The 18,019-nt window shown below is 43.7% G+C and overlaps 1 protein-coding gene across 9 annotated transcripts in view; it reads left to right on the top strand.

Moving 5' to 3' along the window:
• The window catches only part of LRRC7 (leucine rich repeat containing 7), a 402,104-nt gene that overhangs the window by 112,088 nt on the left and 271,997 nt on the right, over positions 1-18,019 (top strand). For 8 of the 9 annotated variants that reach the window (XM_061366413.1, XM_061366414.1, XM_061366411.1 and 5 more), the window contains 5 exons: positions 5,051-5,180; positions 5,878-5,993; positions 14,022-14,091; positions 15,988-16,087; positions 16,717-16,841. In XM_061366413.1, the coding sequence (XP_061222397.1) occupies positions 5,051-5,180; positions 5,878-5,993; positions 14,022-14,091; positions 15,988-16,087; positions 16,717-16,841 (541 nt within the window). Of the gene's footprint in view, positions 1-5,050; positions 5,181-5,877; positions 5,994-9,612; positions 9,715-14,021; positions 14,092-15,987; positions 16,088-16,716; positions 16,842-18,019 lie in introns of those variants that run through there. The other variant, XM_061366416.1, reaches the window with a different exon arrangement.

The raw sequence follows: 18,019 nt of genomic DNA, 5'->3' as shown, positions 1-18,019 counted from the left end.
GAATACTTGGTCACTGGCTGCCTTCTGCAAGTGGAGCAGTGCCGACTGCATCATCCCCTTGCCCCAGCAGCAGCATTCCTGCAGAAGAGAGAACAGAGTTCAGCCTAAGGAAGGGTTGTCTGCCTGGCACAACTGAACACGCGGTTATGCCATTTATACCAGCAGTGGAAGTGGGCATCAGAGGGCAAGTTGCACTCGGGCTCTGCTTCTGTTTCCAGCACAAAAGTTGGTCTCTCTTCGACAGGTTATAACTCAACAAATGGTTTCATTAGAAGAAGTTTTTAAAACCAGATTCTGTTTGGAGGCTCCCAAAATGAAAGCCTAGAAAGCTTCATTTAGACTTGTCCAGAAATACAACAGTACAGCAAGGTCTCTAGAACAGAAATGATTCCTAACCTGCACAGCCACTGCTTTATTACTCCTGCACCCATCTTTTAGTACTAATTTCTATAATAATTGAGTTGCTGGTGTACCATTTGGGAAAACAAATCCAGATTTATGAACTATTACAACTGTAGCAATTGAAAGCTTAGGTTGGGATTACCATGCTGTACTTCCTGCAGTGTCTGTAGATATATGGGGTATTCATGGAGAACATTAAAAATCAGTTATATGAATCACAAAAGGGCAAATCTTTACTGTGCAAGCTATGGTGTAGCAATAAATTCTGATAGGCAGTGAAAGCTCAGGAGGCTCAGAGCTGTGCTGGACACTGCAGAAAGGTTGATGTAATGGCCAACATTAACCATTTTGGGGGAAATTTTTTAAAAAATGTCAAACTTTTCTTATTTATTGAATTGCTCAAATGAAAGGGGAAGCCCTCCCTTTTTTTTTAGCCTTATATATGTTTATTTGTCATGGAGTTTTAATTTCAGTTGTAAAAACACATGGCGCTGCTCCGAATGGAGTATATGCAGAGCACTAGGCTAATCAGGTAATATTATCACACTAGTTTTGAGTGATACTTTCCAATGAAGTACTTTCATTTAATGAGGACAATGTCTCCCACATCAGAATGAATTTCCTTTCTGACTCATCCATTTGGAGGGTTTCCTACTGGGTCTCTTTCTCCTAAATGATCGTGGTAGTCAGTACCCTCTGCAGAGTACATTGTTGTCACACAAAGATTAGCAATGTGGAGGAGGGAACTCTCCCTCAAGGGACCAATTTCCCGATGAGACACAAAGCACTTTGCTACTGTCAGTGTTGCTCACAGGGAACCACCACCCTCATTTTTGGCAGTCTTGTTCAAAGGGCAAGCCTTTAAATGGAAGCAGCATTTAGAGTTTGACCCTGCAAGATGCTATGCACAGTAGAGCTAAAATTCTACCTCAAACCAGGGGATTCCAAGTTGGACACAGACTGGAGATTTTACCTGCAGGACCTGGTGAAGGAATGTCCCTACCTCCCTTTGGTGAGTGGGAGAGTGTCACGAGGGAAGTCACAACCCTTCCATAGGTAATGGTGCAGCAGGTCAAGAGCCAGCGTGCAGTTAGAGAAGTGCTTTGTGTACGTGTCTAGGCTGTACCGTATCTGACAGCACCAGATGCTGCAAGTGAAAGTGCAAACTTGTATTCCCAAGTCTGCACAATTCCTTTTGCCTGATACTGGAGAAGTAGTGGGTGTAAGTAAGGATTTAGGCTACTTTGGCAGTCACCTGGGTACTGTGGCTGTTGGGAGAAAAGGTCTGTGACTGCATGGAATGGGACTGAGATGGACTGGAACTACCCTTTGGTCCATGGCAGTCATCATTCTCCATGAATCCCTCTCTGCTCATCTGTCTAAAATATTCCTCATCTACATCAGTGTATGTCCTGTGACCTGCCTCATTTCAGTGGGTGCCAGACTGCACAGCAGGTCCGTGTCTCATTTTAGTCTGCCTTTAAACCTGTCAAGAATGATCTGAATTTAGCCCAAGAAGACAGTAAGGTTAATGGTATTTAGCTAAATTAGCATTGTTGGAATTATAGCTGCTATTGTCAACTTACTTTCATGCACAGTCCATGATGAATGAAAAACCACTTTCTGAAGTGCGTATTTTCTTGGCCATGGTAGTTACAGGGATAAAATCCAGTTTCACGCTGATTGGTTTTGTGGCCACCTTCATTTGCTTGCTCATTCCGTCAGGAAGGCAAGAAGCTGAGAATGTCTGTGCCAGACAATTCCCTTCACGTAGAATGCTGTTGTCAGATGAAGTCATTCTTCACTGCCAGGGAAGCTGCTCCAGTTAGAGCTCAGCATGTCTGAGTTTCTCATTGCCATTGGAACACGGTAGTTCTCAATTAGCTTATCTGTTTTCAAGCTCTTCTGGTTGTGTTCTCATCATAGAAGTTAAAACGTGTGTGTCCCACAATGTACCAGGCTTCCCAGCTGGACTTCCCCCTGTCGAGCACACATTCTGTATGAAGCAGGTAAACGTGAGGGACTTTTGCCTTTACTGGAATTGTTTTGTATCTCCATTGAAATAAACTGTGGTGGGTACAAAGCTTTAGTAAAGAAAAGCTAAAACCAAAACCTGGCAGAGCTCTTGGATATGTTCCATGCATCTCTTTCACTAAGCACTGTGGCTTTTCAGCCTATTGAAATACAGCAATTAGAGGCGAGTTCTGAGAATTCCCTGCTAGGAAAAGCTACTTCTGCTTTCCTGTTTCCGAAAGTTTGAAGGCTGAAAGGCCTTTTTCTAACTTAAGAGACTGGAATAAAGGTAAATTGGAGATGCAGCGAAGGCCCAGTGCTGCAGCTGTGACCCATCGAAATCTGACTGAGCTAAGGTGAACTTTGCATCAGATCTACCAGAATGTTTGGAAAAATCCCAATCTTTAGGGCATGGAGTCCCATTTTCAGTGCACGGGGAGGGACAAACACTGAGGAAGAAATAGTTGCTTGCCATTTAACCTGACTGTTAATTACAGCACTTGAAAGGAAAAAGGCAGTATATGTGGAACAGAAAAATGGGGACAGAAGCAAGGAATGATGGCATATGTGATGGGCCGCCAGACTTGTATTCCATGAGCTGAAGGAGCAGTGCAGCATTCATTTGAAGAAATTTTATATCCAGCCTAAGTTTTTAAGATAGTAAGAGTTTTTATATATGTGTGTGTGTGTGTGTGTGTGTATGGTCAGAATATATATGTAGTATGTCTGTATTTCATATATATGTGTATATATATAGTGGATATATAATAGATCTCTTCATCAGGGGCTGTAGTGACAGGACAAGGGGGAATGAGTTCAAACTTAAAGAGGGTAGATTTAGGTTGGATCTAAGGCAGAAGCTCTTCCCTGTGAGGGTGCTGAGGCGCTGGCACAGGGTGCCCAGAGAAGCTGTGGCTGCCCCATCCCTGGCAGTGCTCAAGGCCAGGTTGGACACAGGGGCTTGGAGCAAGCTGCTCCAGTGGAAGGAGTCCCTGCCCGTGGCAGTGGTTGGAGCTGAAGGAGCTTTAAGATCCCTTCAACACAAACCACTCCATGGTTCTATAACATGCATTGCTTATATATACTCCTGTTTGTGTTATTTGCATTAGCAAAGGGCAAACTGTTGACTGTTAATCCCCAATGTTAAGTGTTGCCTAATACCTTTTGTCTCCTGAGAAAAGAACACCCCCAGAGCATCCCAGGGGCAGAGTGCCTGGTAGGACAGGGTCCTGAAGGTCTGAGGAGTGTTACTGGTGCTGTTCTATACTGGAGCAGCAGTGGATGGGCAGGTTCAAGCACTGACTGTCAGGTCAGACCTCTTTCTTTTCCCAATTTGACAGAATACAGGAAACACAATCTAGGGAAAGGGATACAAGACCAAAATGGAGATTTCTGAACTTGAGTGTCTGAAGATGTCTTTGTTCTGCTTTGTTTCAGTCCTTGCCATCAGATACCCTTTCAAGAGCACTTTCTAGCCAGATCTCAGCATGTAAGAGAGGCACATGCTGAGACAAAAGCCATGTCCATCTACAAGAGGCTGAGATACTTCACTGCATTTAGATCCCAGTTCATCTTTTTTGTCACCACTGATCTGTATTAGGAATACCTGAAATAGCCCAGTATCACTTTGGGGATGATGCATACACAGACTGCACAGCTATGCCTAATTTTCTCCCAGTTTAACTCCCTTAAAAGCAAAAAGCCCAAATAAACAAACAGCTGTCATTGATCTTGGCTGAGAATATTCATAATGTAATAGTAGCTGTTGTCCTTAGAAACAACAAGCACTTGAAAGAGATTTGATATTTAAAGTAGTAGCTGAAATTAGTCTTTGCTGTAAGGGATTCAGCTGTAACTGTAATGTAAGAGTGATATGGCTGTTTATGCTGGTGGTGGCAGCAAGTGGCTGGGCTCTGCTCCCAAGGAACAAGGGATGGGACAAGAGGAACCAGCCTCAAGCTGCACCAGGGCAGGTTTAGATGGAGCTGAGGAACAATTCCTGCCCCAGAGGGTGCTCAGGCATTGGAACAGGCTGCCCTGCAAGTGTTGCCCTGCCCGGCCCTGCAAGTGTTCACACCCTGTGGAGATGAGGCCTCAGTGCCATGGGGCAGTGGTGGCCTTGGCAGTGCTGGGAACGGTTGGACTGGGCAAGCTTGAAGGGCTTTTCCAACCTGGTTGATTCCATGGTTCTGTGGTGTTAGGTGCCTCCAATTGAATGTACCCTGCAGGTAATTTCTGTGTCCCTTCCCTTTGCTCTCACCAGTGCTGTTGCTTTACCTGTTGTGTGTCTCTGATGTTAAGATGATAAACTTTTTGGTTTGGTTCTTCTGCTCAGTAGGAATTGCCTTGGTCACTGTTTGAAGTAGTTGAAAAACACCCTCACTACAGAAAGTAAGAATGATGATGTGAGGAAGCCAGGTGGTCTTCTTAAACTGCCTCATTGGATAAGACTGATGAAAAGTGTTCCTGAAATCATATTGTTACAGACTCATAGGGAAATCTGCACAAAACTTTCCTTCTTCAGGGCATGGTGTCTGTAACAGTGTGATGCTTTACAACTTTCAGAGCTTCTAATTTGTTCATTTTTGTTATCTGGTCCTTGTACAGCATCTAACAAGAGTATTTCCTATTTCAGTTTGTCTTTATTAGAAGAGTTTGACTGCAGCTGTAATGAGTTGGAGTCTCTACCTTCCACCATCGGCTACCTTCACAACCTGAGGACTTTGGCTGTGGATGAGAATTTCCTTCCTGAGCTGCCCAGAGAAGTGAGAAGCTGATTCTGTTTAATTTACACCTTGAAGTGTTTGTGGTAGGGCCAAGATTTCATCCCTACTCAGACAAAATATCTCTTCAAGCAACTGCTTCTGTACAGTGTGGAAGAAGCATGTTCTTACCTACTCAGTGCATACTTAGATACCAGTACTCTTACATACTTAGATAGTCAGTACTCTTACATACTTAGATACTCAGTACTCTTACATACTTAGATACTCAGTACTCTTGCATACTTAGATACTCAGTACTCTTACATACTTAGATACTCGGTACTCTTACATACTTAGAGACTCAGTACTCTTACATACTTAGATACCAGTACTCTTACATACTTAGATACCAGTACTCTTACATACTCAGATAGTCAGTACTCTTACATACTTAGATACCAGTACTCTTACATACTTAGATACCAGTACTCTTACATACTTAGATACTCAGTACTTTTACATACTCAACAGGAAAATAGTAAAGCTATTGGTAAATTCATGTAAAGGTGAGAGTGTCCCTCGGGGTAGTGCAGGTAGCCCTGGCATTTCCCTGGTGTTACTGGCAAAGGGAAGACATTGCTTTAAGACTAGGTTCTCTATTTTCTGTATTTCTGGTCACCTCCCAGCATCAAAGTTTAGTGATAATGGATTTTGCCACAGCAGGGATCCTGATATCTTGGGTTTTCCACCCCTCTAGATCGGGAGCTGTAAAAATGTGACGGTGATGTCTCTGCGCTCCAACAAGCTGGAATTCCTCCCTGATGAAATTGGGCAGATGCAGAAGCTGCGAGTGTTAAATCTGAGTGATAACAGGTACAGTTCACATAATTCTTCTAAGCCACTGTAAGACTTTACTAATATAAACATTATATTTAGGATTATTTAAACTATAAGGAAAGAAACTTTGATTTATTTTCTTTAATCTGTGTGGTTTGGTATTAGTTCCACTGCCAAGCTTGAATGGGGCCAAGATCTGGGTTTCAGTGTGTTTTAACAGATTAAAGCCTGTTTACTTCTTTTATCTCCTGCTGTTTCCATGTGGAAGTGTGATATTTGGCTCCAAAATTGTATGCAACTTTGTAATATTTAATGATTAAACCACTGTGACAAGCTGGTGCGTAGGGACTCATTAAATGCAGGCACACTGGTGTGTTATCCTGCTATCCTGCCTCTGCTGAAAGCGAAAGAAAACCTTGTATTTCCTTCAGCAAAGGCTTTGTGAAAGACCAGGTTCTTCTGTTCCTGTTCACATCCTGTACCTGAGAAATGGAATCCTTCAGTGAGCCTTTCTTGACCCCCACCCATGTCACAGATCAGACTTAAAGTTTATACACGTGTATGGTCTAAGGATACTTTCATTGTCAGTATAACCACAGAAGCACAGGTTTGCTCAGTAGTGCAGCATAGGATGTGCAAATGCTGTTTTGTTTCCAGCTGTCATCCATACTCAGTAAAAACCTGCGGAAGGACTTCCTACATCTGTGTCTATGTTCTGTCAGCAGTTTCACTGCTGAAATTTAAGCATAAAATATAAAGGAAGTTATGTAGAAATCCCTGTCATATATTGGTTTTAAATTATTTGCTTCATTCTCTTTGGTGGTTTTCAGCATTGCACTTGTATATCATAAAACGCATGAGGTATGGACCAGAACACAAAGTTAGACTTTAGGTTGGGTCGAAATTGTCCAAATGCCAGAGTCAAACCTTGGGTCATTGATTTTGGGTTTCAGATCTCAGTGCTTCCTCAGGGCCAGGAGCACTGTCCCATCGGTCTGTGCCCACAGCAGTGTAGGTTTGTGCTTTCATCTGTCCAGCCTTTAGTGTCACTCAGGCTGGTGCCAGCATAGGCACTGCGGCTTCCCTTGGCTGTTCTGCACCCATGTACCCTGTCCTGTCCTGCTGTGATCCTGTTGAGGGGTACAGGGATCTCAAATGCGTGCATGATGCAGGTGAGAGGAGCCCATCACAAACATGGTGAAGTTTCAGATGATGTCTCCAGGGGCTGGTCCACTTTGCTGCTGCATGGCCAGCACACAGGAGGAGGCACAGGGTGGCTGGAGAAGTGGGAAGGCAACAGGACAACACTGGTTTGGGGTCTTGGGTGTCTTCAAGGAGTAGCACTGCAGGGTGCCTTTCCTGGCATGTTAATCCAACCTGTCCTGGATCACTCTGACCTCTTCACAAACCTGTGCCATGAGTTTGTGTTGAGGAAGCAGGAAAATTGTGTGGGTTTTTGGTTTACTTTCTTGTTTTTGGCCAAGTAACTTTCAAGCCAGGCAGCTCCTGATTTCAGGCTCATGTCTTCATGTGTAATTGCTGAGAGGGAGGAGGTGGTTTACTGCTGAGATGAGGCACTGGAGGTGGTAGTACCAGGCAGGGCTTCCAACCAAGCTGACCTGACAGATGGATGCCACCAGAGCAGCAACCCTGCTCCACCTTCCTTTGTCCCCAGCTGCCCAGGTCTAAGAGAGGATTGGGATTTCCATTGTGGAGGAAGGTAATTACCAGGGCCAGCATCCTGATGATGTGATATTCCATGGGGTGGAATGGTCTGCTGTCCTTCCCACCCACCCCTCAGTGCTGGCTGGTTGCATAGGGCTCACTGGACACAACGCTGAGCTGATTTATCTCACTGAAAAAGGAAGAAGCGATCTTTCTTCTTGTATTCATTTTATGACAGTCTTTGTGGCTGAGTTCCTCACCATTGAGCCTGGAAAACATGAGAACAGGACCTTTGCCTGTTGGGGCGAGAACCTGTTCTCTCAAGGCAACCTTGAAAAGCTGCACAGTGAGATCTAAGCATTGAATAACTAGTGGGAGAGCAGAGTCTAGGCTAGGAGAGATAGGAACTAACTCAGAAAGTAGGCCTTCAGCCTTTAAACCTGCATGAACTGTCTCATGTGCTTTTCTCTAGTGGTTTGGGGAGTAAATTTTTACTCTTTGTTGATACCTGTTTTGGCTGAGGTTAAATGTTGCCCTGCTGGGACACTGTCATAATGCTGCTGTTATGGATGTCCCCATTTTAATGGAATCAAAGGTCCAATGTTTTGGCACCAGAGGCTTTGGACAAAGTTCAGATACCATCTTAATGCTGGGGTTTTACATTGTTTTGACTTTTCTGGTTTCCCAGTTTCCCATTCATACCAACATTAAGGCAATATCCATTCTTTCTTTGAATGAGTCCACATGTCTGTGCTAATAAGGAGCATACTTGGCCTCTGCTTGTTCCATGTCACTACACCAGTTTTGCACCTCTGCTCTTCCTGCTTCACCTGTGACATAGGAGGTAGAGCACCCCAGCTCTTCTCCTGGATACCCCTTGGAGCCCTTGGAAGAGGAGACAGACACACAAGCAGAACAGAAAGGCAGTTCTAGAGCCAGGGGGTCAGTGCATGTGCTTCACTCCATGGTGATGGGCTCCTTGGTGTCTTTGCACTTTATTTCTCTCACAGAGGGAACAGACTCTTGTCATGGATGTGTAGTTTTACAAAGGGAACACAGTCTTTGGGGATCTATCCCCTGGAGGTTCATCCCGGTGAATGGTACCTCAGGGTCATCTACTCCATCACATGCCAGATTTCACCTCTCGTGTGTACAGCTGTGACCATAAATGGAGCACTTTCGTATCCAGTAGCCTCTTATGCCATCGTCTTTATCCCCGTGACTCTCTGCAAGTAGCCTGGATGGATGATACTTTCGGCTACTACAAACTTTCACTCGTGCTCAGTATCTCCTGCAGGCCCCCATCACCTTGCTATTGTAACTGACCAGAAGCTGATTTAATTCCAGGACATTCTTCAAATATTCACATTAGAATTCCATTTTAACCAGGGAAATAGACCCCAGCTTTTCTTTCTCATGCCGTACACTCTAAGGCTGTATCTATACTTCCCATCTCCATAGCTGGGAGTCCTTTCTCCTTTGATCTTTACAGGTCCAAACCTTTTCAACCCTGTTCATCTCTGGGAAATGCAATATTCTGTTGTCTCTACACACTAAAAGGCAGTGATGGGTTCAATCCTGACTTGCTGAAGGTGGAGCCTAAGGAGGGTTAGTGTGCAAGCACCCAGAGCTCGGGGAGCTTCACCTTCTGCAGTCAGGGAAGTTTTGGCTCCAGGTACTTGCAATGCAGCTACCTGGAGGTTCATCCTGGCCTTTGCCAGCCATAACACTATCTCCAGTGCTTCGAGAACCGATGCAGCATTTGATAAGTAGTTGTGCAGTTACTACTTGTACAAAAGATAGTACAAAAGATACCAAGACCTCCAGCACGTAATGAGTCCCTGGGGGTAGCTGCTTGGATTCAGTCACTGTTAAGAGTACCCATGGGATTCATTCAAAGAAAAACGATGTCTTACCAGTAACCGGTGTTCTTCACAATGTGTAGTCCACATATACATTTGTCTTCCATCTGCTTCTCCTCTCTCCTCAGAGTCCTTCCAGGTATGAGTCCTGTGATTGAGAGGTAGAATTGTTAGAATGTACATTTGGGCTACACTTCTCAAAGAGCATCGGTTACTGGTAAGTAACCTTTCTTTTAGTTTTAGATTGTGCTTAAAGAAGAGCTCAAAGAATCATCACCTTTCTGTATTTGCACTGCTTCTGTCCTGGGGTCAGAACTCAGTTGCTGCTCTGAATCTCACCCACAGAAGTTAGACAAAAAAGGTCCTAAGATGACATGACCTCTTCAAAACAAGGCTATTCCCTGGTGTACCTCTTCTTTTTCTGGCTAGATGTTTAATTGTACAGTATTGCTCATTGCCAAAGAGGTAGTTACTGCTGGCCATGTATATCCACAGTGGTTTTATGAACAGTATGTTGATGGGTTAATATAAATCATGCTCTTGCAAACTTCCGCACTCTGAAAACCCTGTTATTACCAATTTGCTGAGAGCTCCCTTGGAGGACTGTCACAAACACAACTGTCTCTGGGCTTCACTGTCTGACTGGTGATGCTGCTTATAATGATCAGTTTTCAACATGTTTGCACATGAATTTTCCATGTTTGGGTTATCATTAAAAAGTCTTTCTGAATGTCACCGAGGCATGATATGTGCATCAATGAATCTAGAAGGTATTTCCCATAAGCTCTTTGTACATTTATGTTACTCAGAGTAATAATCAGGGGAAACTTTTACCATCCTCTGAGCTGGGTTACTTAGGACATAACAAAAATGTAGTACCTGGTGCAAATATGTAGTGGGTTATTTTGCAAAACTATGAGAAAAATGATTATTATCAGGAAAGAGTAGTTCAGGTTATGTCCATCAGGAGACTTCAGCAAAAGCCAAGACCACCTTTGCCCCCTGAGACCCTTCAAATATCAACATTTGATGGTTTCTATATTTATGCAGCATCAGTGACATTTTCTTTCCTTTGCTTGTGCCCCATAAATAATATTTTTAAAGTCTCTAACCCTTAAGAATGTAACAGATTATGCAGAAGGTATATTCTGGGATTAATGATGGAGTTACACTGAAGTCCTCACTCCAGACCATGGTAACACACTGGTGTGTAGATTCCCTGAGGTTGTGAAGTCATATGCTACAGTGGTTTAACATTTAGGGGTGTCATGTCAAAAAGTGTGCTGGGGTTGGTCTGGTTTTATTCACCTGAGGAACTTCAAGGGAAATTTCTTCTCCTTTTTTTCTCATAAGAAAACATATTCTATGTGATGATTAAACACTATAAATGAGCATTGGCATCTCAGTTGTTTCCAGACTGTTACTGCGGACAGCTGTTTCCCTGCAGAATCAGTTGGTGCCTCAGGATTTACCTTAAAAGAAGTATTTTGATTGATAACTTTGAAACTTTTACATTTACCAGTAGCATATGTGATTTAACCTGTAGTTTAACTGAACTAGTGTGAATCATGGAATCCCAGACTGGTTTGGGTTGGAAGGGGCCTTAAACTTATCCAGCTCCAACCCCTGCCACGGGCAGGGACCCCTTCCACTGGAGCAGCTTGCTCCAAGCCCCTGTGTCCAACCTGGTCTTGAGCACTGCCAGGGATGGGGCACACAGGTAATCTCTATAGCACTCAGAGTTAACTTTAATTTGGCTGTCACGTTTTCAGCTCTTTTTACACACCAGTGTAAGGGATTGCAAACTGAAGTTATTAGTGATGAACACATTGCAGAGGAATGGAACTGTTGCTCATGCAAGGGAGCACACCCAGCAGGCACCAGTTGGAACTGGTGCCATTGTCCTGAACAAGCAGAGATACTGTTTTCCCGTGGACTTTATGTTTCAGGACATCATAGGGCTGATGCCTGAAGGAAGGGTGTAGGCTCTGTGACCATGTTTCTGTCCATCCTGTTCCCCATCCTGACTGCTGCCCTTGCTCTGTCAAGCCTTCTGGCAGAGAAATGGCCCCATGCAGAAGTCCTTCATCCAGGCTGAATAAAATACCAGTCACAGTCAGAGCAAGTCAGTTTGGTACAGCCTAGCTTGCCTTTGATTTCTAAGTCAATTTGATTTGGCCATCTTCTTGATTAGCTATCTCTGAACCAATTAGAGTTTCATTTAGTTCTGTGAATATATTTTCCCTTAGATTGATAAAAATAATGACATACGTGGTTTTCCAAGCTGTCTAGTGAGAAGTTGCAGCATCTCAGCATAAAAGAAATGCTCTGTTGAACAGCACAGGCAGGAAGTTTTATTTCTCTGTACTGACTACGGATATGTGCAAGAGCAATGGAAGCTGTGCAGATTAATTGCATTTTTTCAGTTACTGATGAACATTTCTCTCTTCAGAGGAGGCCAAATCCTTTACTGAGGATGAAGGCTCTTTGAAATCAGCAGGTTATGCTGATTTATAGCAAGTAGGATCTGGCCTAGAGGATGTAGAGGCAATCAACCTACATCCATGTAGAGCTAATGTTTGAGATCCTCTATAGCTGTGGTATATCCTTGTTTTGACTGATGAAGCTGGAAAAACATTGATGTATTTCCCTTTAATGGTTAAACTAATGCAGTGTAAGTGCCAGTTATCACAGGCCTTGTTTTGACCCTGGGTAGAGCATGAAATCACTTGGTAATTCATTTGTTGGTGAAGGTCAGAGTGCTTGCAAGAGCACTGGCAGTACAGATGAGGGTGAGATGTTCCTACAGCACATGATTTATGAAGCAGTCTTAGTTCTCAAAACCAAATTGCAGTTAGACAAAGAGGCTGGGGCTTATCTCACTTGAGCATTTTCCAAAACCACCCATGATTTTGGGTGCCCTCATTCTTTGAGCTCTATTTGGGGATTTCTTCCTTTAAAGACTCCTTAAAATCTGGCCTTTTCAGATGTTTAAAGGGGGTATCCAGGCTTACAGACAAAGAAGAATTAAAAATAACTAGTTCTGTGTTTTGAGTATGGAAATGGAAAACCAGCTTGGAGCTCCCCTTTGCCATACACCATTTCTGGAGCAAGCTCACCAGCTTGGCTTCTCCTTTTGGTACACACTTCTCAACTTGAGTGCATTGAGCCACCAGCAGTAACATCTGCACACAGAGGCTTCTGTTGAGTTTTGAAACTTACGTTACTGGCACTGAATCCTGAAATGTATAGAAATGATGGTATCAGTTGAAAAGCCAAAGCTCCTCTCTTTTTATGCAGAAAAAAGCTCTGCATTAAACACATGGTTAAACACTATTTAAGAATCATTATGTTAACTATTAAAGCTTAAACTTGTAACCTTAGTACATAAAGTGTCCATAGTGCACTGTTCCACAGCTATAACACTGAAATCACACTGTCTTCAGAGGTAATGACTTTGTGGCAAAAGTACACCCACCAATTCCAGAATGGGCACAGTTTCAAAGCACTGCAGAGGCAGTGGTGTAAAAGCTCATGAGGTGCCTATGTCCCAAAAGTATGGGGAGGTTTCAATGTGCAGAAGGCTGCAGGAGTGGTTGTGGTGATTTGATGGGAGATGGCAACGGATTATGATGAGGATGCCCTGCGCGTGGGGCAGCACGATGCCACCCTTACCTGAGGTGTGACAGAACATCTCTGTAAGAGCTTTTCTTTCCATAGCATGGGATGTCTGACTCTCAGGAAAGGGCTTTTCCTCTTTTCTTGCTGCTTAACCACATTTAGCTTTTGTCTTTGTAGGCAGTCCTCTGGTCAGTCCATTTCTTCCTACAGTCCTCCAGCTCCTTCACTATCCCTAACACTAAGATGGGCCAGTGTCAGTGTGTGGTCAGGACACTCTCGTGTTGGCACAGACCAAGAAGTAAAAAGAACATGTTCAGAATTAGTGGCGAAAACCTGAGTGAAGCTTCCACAAGGATTTAGTCATCCTGTCCCCACTCCTACATTCGGATCACTCTTAGGAAATGCATTTACATGTATAACTAAAATGTTAACTTTTTTCCTGCTTCATTTAATTTTGGCATTTAGGTTCACTCTGAATATTTATAATATTTTGATCGTTTTCCTAACGTTTCTGCAAAAACGAATTTTCAATCAGTTCAGAGTATTTCTGTTCCAAAATGTAAATGTCCAAGAAAAGGACTTCTGTTACCTGAAAGCTGAAAGGCCTTTCCTCTAAGTCTCCCTGGACCAAGATTTTTCCTGTTGTCTGCATTATAAGCTTTAACTTTGGTTACCTTATAGCCAAGGCAAAATATTGGTATCTCCTTAACACTTTTAGGGTGTGATGTCAGTAGTTTCAAATTCCAAATCTGGAAGGCCTTTAATAATCAATTATGTTTTCTTAAAAAGTGAGAGAATATAAGGAGATGAAATCAGAGCAATCTCAGCATGGTCAAGATAAACGTGCTACACACAGAGCTTTGAAAGAATCTATGGTGCAAATGGATTCATGTGGTTCCAATATTATCGTTCACAGGCTGAAGAATTTACCCTTCACTTTTACAAAGCTCAAAGAACTTGCAGCTTTGTGGCTCTCTGACAACCAGGTAATGACTTTGGGTACTCAGATTTTCTTCACTAACACGAGGTCTTAGCCAGGGCTGGAGATGAAACCTGTCATTTAATACAGGATTGTAGGAGAATTTTACAAGCAGTTGCTCCCAGTCCAGCTTTATGCTTTCATATCAAGGTCTAGATTCCTCTGGCTGTCATTTATTAACTTGGAGAGATCCCCTCTGCAGGATTTATCACTTGCATTTAGCTAAGCTTCTCCAAGGCCAGAAGTACAAGAGAACGTTTTGTAAATAGAAATACAAGAGGTAAGAATTTGTTATCAAACTTTCCATCCTTCACTCCATCTGTGCCTCTCTTCTTGTCATCTGCCTTTTCCCTTTCCCAGTCCATGTTCCCATTGCTGCATACTTTAAACTCCATTAAAGTCAATGGGAGTTTAAGTCTGTAAATGATGCACCAGAACCCTGAGGCTTGTTTTGGAGAAAACTCTCATTTAAGTTCCTTTTGCATTTAAGTTTGCCTTTCTTTGTTCCAAAGGGATTGGCTTTGCAGTTGTATGTTCTTTAGATTCTATTTTAAAACAAATGCTGTAGCTTATGCAACACTGAGAAATGTAACAGTCCAACCAGCATCTCAGCACTGAAATGAGTCCTGACCCTCTCCAGGACTGATGGATAGAATCATTTTTCAACTCTATAATTTAACCCTAAATTAGAAAAACTCCATTTGCACAAAGACATGTTAAACATTACCTAACAGGTTTTAGTAATCTCAATACAGTTTTATAATCTCATTGTTCCCACTTTGCACTAATGCTCATAGTCAGATACTACGCCTCTTTAGCTGTGGTTGATGAGGTTAATTCTTCAGGGGCCAACTATCATGCTACCAGAAATGAGTCCATCCTTTTATCCACGTGAAAAAGCCCTCCTGGAAGCAGAGCCCAGCAGATGGGGAGGTTCCATTGTTCATACATCAGATGACATTCCTGCTGCCTCCTGGCCAGGGCACACCAAGCAGCTGGGCCCTCACATCACAGCAAAGCCAAGAGCATGGCAGTCAGGAGATTGACACTGGAGCTGCTTACTGCACTGCTCCTTCTGGGTACTTCTTGATTCTATAGCTAAGCAAAAAATGGTACAGCTGAAGGGAGGGGAGATTAAGTGGAGGGGTAATAGAAAAACACAGAATCCCAGCCTGGTTTGGGTTGGAAGGGACCTCAAAGCTCCTCCAGCTCCAGCCCCCCATCACGGGCAGGGACCCCTTCCACTGGAGCAGCTTGCTCCAAGCCCCTGTGTCCAACCTGGCCTTGAGCACTGCCAGGGGTGGGGCAGCCACAGCTTCTCTGGGCACCCTGTGCCAGCGCCTCAGCACCCTCACAGGGAAGAGCTTCTGCCTAAGAGCTCAGCTCAGTCTCCCCTCGGGCAGGTTCAAGCCATTCCCTTTGCCCAAAGCCCCTTACATCAGCTGCAGTAAGACACAGCAGTAACATCTGGATGGTCAGAGTGCCCCCATGTAAATTCTCCAGTATCTGGCACCAGTTCTAGCCTCAGATGAACTAATAACCATCATGAATCTTCTCCTTGTTAGCCCTAGCTTTAAATAGAGCGCAGCCGCAGAGTGGGTGTTGTAGCTGTGTAGCTGCAGCTCTGCTCCACTGGGCCTTCAGCTTCCTCCATGGAATGACTGAATGTGCAGTCAGGATTTCTGATCGATGGGGTGATTCTGTTGATCCTGGTAGGAATTCCAGAAGTGAGGAGTGAGAGGGGAGGCTTTTCCACCAAAGTAATCCTTGGTTTAGTCCACGGAGAAGTTTGTTTTCATGTGGAATTGTAGTTAATCTTGTATTTTCTATTTATCAAGTGCTGAATCTCCTCTCCACGCACATGCTGTGAATTAACAGTTCTCTGTTTTGCCTTTCTGTGCAGTCCAAGGCTCTCATTCCACTGCAAACCGAGGCTCACCCCGAAACAAAGCAGCGAGTTCTGACTAACTACATGTTTCCCCAGCAACCCCGCAGTGATGAAGGTAAAATGCCATCAGCTCTGCCCACAGAGGCAGGAGCAGAGCTTGTGCAGATAGTGGAGGAAAGAACAGTGGGAGGGAAAAGAAGGGGTTTCAGACCTGGTTCTGTGTGTGTGTGTCTCTTCTGACACACAAAGCCGGTGGTGCACACATACCAGTGTGTGTTTTGTCATACCCAAAGGAATCCTGTTTACAAATCCTTTATTCTCAGCCCATCAGATTTACATTTTCCTCAAGGCCTCTATATTGTCAGCAGAATGGCTTTGTAGGAACAACCTGAACTTGGAAATTGAGTGTGCATGGGACAGAAATGCTAAGGTACGCCTTGCTGCCATGCAGGTGGGCACATGGTCAGAGCAGGCTCAACCTGCGGGGACACTGGACTCTGAAGGAGCTTTCATACATCCCTCCACTCCAGACCTGCATCAAAACCCTGTTGTTCCCCATCACTCTCACTTCAGTTTAAAGCTTAAGCACTGTTTGTAATGGGTTATGGGTTACTGCTCTCACTTCCCCCCTCAGCAGTTCTAAGCCAATAACCCCAGGTGACAGGATCACCTAAGAACATGTCTGTTAGATCGTTTCCAGTCTCCTGCTGGCTGCACTAATGGCTCTTTGCAATTTAACTGTAGATTTCCAGTCAGACAGTGATAGTTTTAACCCTACTTTGTGGGAGGAGCAGAGACAGCAACGTATGACTGTTGCCTTTGAATTTGAAGAAAAAAAGGAAGAGGAGGAAAATGCAGGGAAAGTTAAGGTAAGTTCTATTTGATTTATTCTGGAATTCACATGGTATGGACAGGGTCCAAGCTGCAGAGCTTGCATTGAGCTGGGTTTGAGTTCTAAATACCTAGAAAGTACACGTCACCGTGTTTGAAGTACAGTGATTGAGGAGGAATAGCATGGCTGTTCTCCCACACCACCAATTCTGCTTTTGCTGTTGCTGTCTAGACAGCAGCACTTCACTTCCCCGCGTCAGCTCAGGCCCATAGCCTCATGTCGGGTTCCTGCAGTGCAGGGTGTTTTGTCACGAAGACAAGAATAACACAGAAGGGTGGGGGACTTGGAATTCCTGTCCCACCACCTGGGCCCTGAGAAATAACCCGGTCACACTGGGGATTCCATGCTCCTCTCAAAGTCAATGAGGTCTCTGCAGCTTCACAGGGGTACACAGGGGTGTGCAGTGGAGAGGGTCTCTCTCATCAGGTTTGTAACCTACCAAAAATGATCATCGAAACATGAATATCCTCCTCCAGTTACCTGAAAGCAATGTAATTCCAGAGTGTTCAGTAGAGTCCATAATCATAAACCTCGTCAGAAGGATATTGTCAGGACCAGCTACATGCGTATGGCATGAATATTTCTATTTCTTGAATAATATAAAGGCATTACCCCAGATCAAACACTTAAACACTGCAGATTTTCACCTGTGGGAAGATACCCAACATCAAATGTATTGCCAGGGACAAAAATCCTGTCAGGAGGTTTAAATCATATTTTCCTTTTAAAATGAGCAATACCTTTATTAACAGTTATTTAACATCCCACTTAGATCCTCTTGGAAATCTTGGATTTTTCCTTCCTAGTTGTTTTCCCAATCAAGGACTCTTCATCCAACTCTTGTAACCAGGGATAACAGACTCTGCTGCTTTAATAAAGCAGAGAATGAAGCCCAAACACAACCTTTGCCTCGCAATAAAGGGATTAAACTGAAAGCGTACCCCAGATGAATTGCAGGTTTATGGGTCATATAAGGAAAACAGCATCTGGGAATCTTTGTAAGATGACAGAGGAGTTTAATTGTATTGTATGGTATTTGCTAGTGTTAGTTTAAATACTGGAATGCAATGTATGAACTACATCACTTAGCCGTTTGGGGTTTAAAGTATTTCAGAACACTGTGAATGGCTGAAACAAATGTTTCCTCTGAGTAAA

Source organism: Neopsephotus bourkii, unplaced genomic scaffold (assembly GCF_033783945.1).
Source record: "Neopsephotus bourkii isolate Nb327-2 ecotype Australia unplaced genomic scaffold, CSIRO-AGI_Nbou_v1 NB_1331, whole genome shotgun sequence".
NCBI lineage: Eukaryota > Metazoa > Chordata > Aves > Psittaciformes > Psittacidae > Neopsephotus > Neopsephotus bourkii.
The sequence above is the reverse complement of the archived record's forward strand: the minus strand, read 5'-3'. Positions and strand labels throughout refer to the sequence as shown.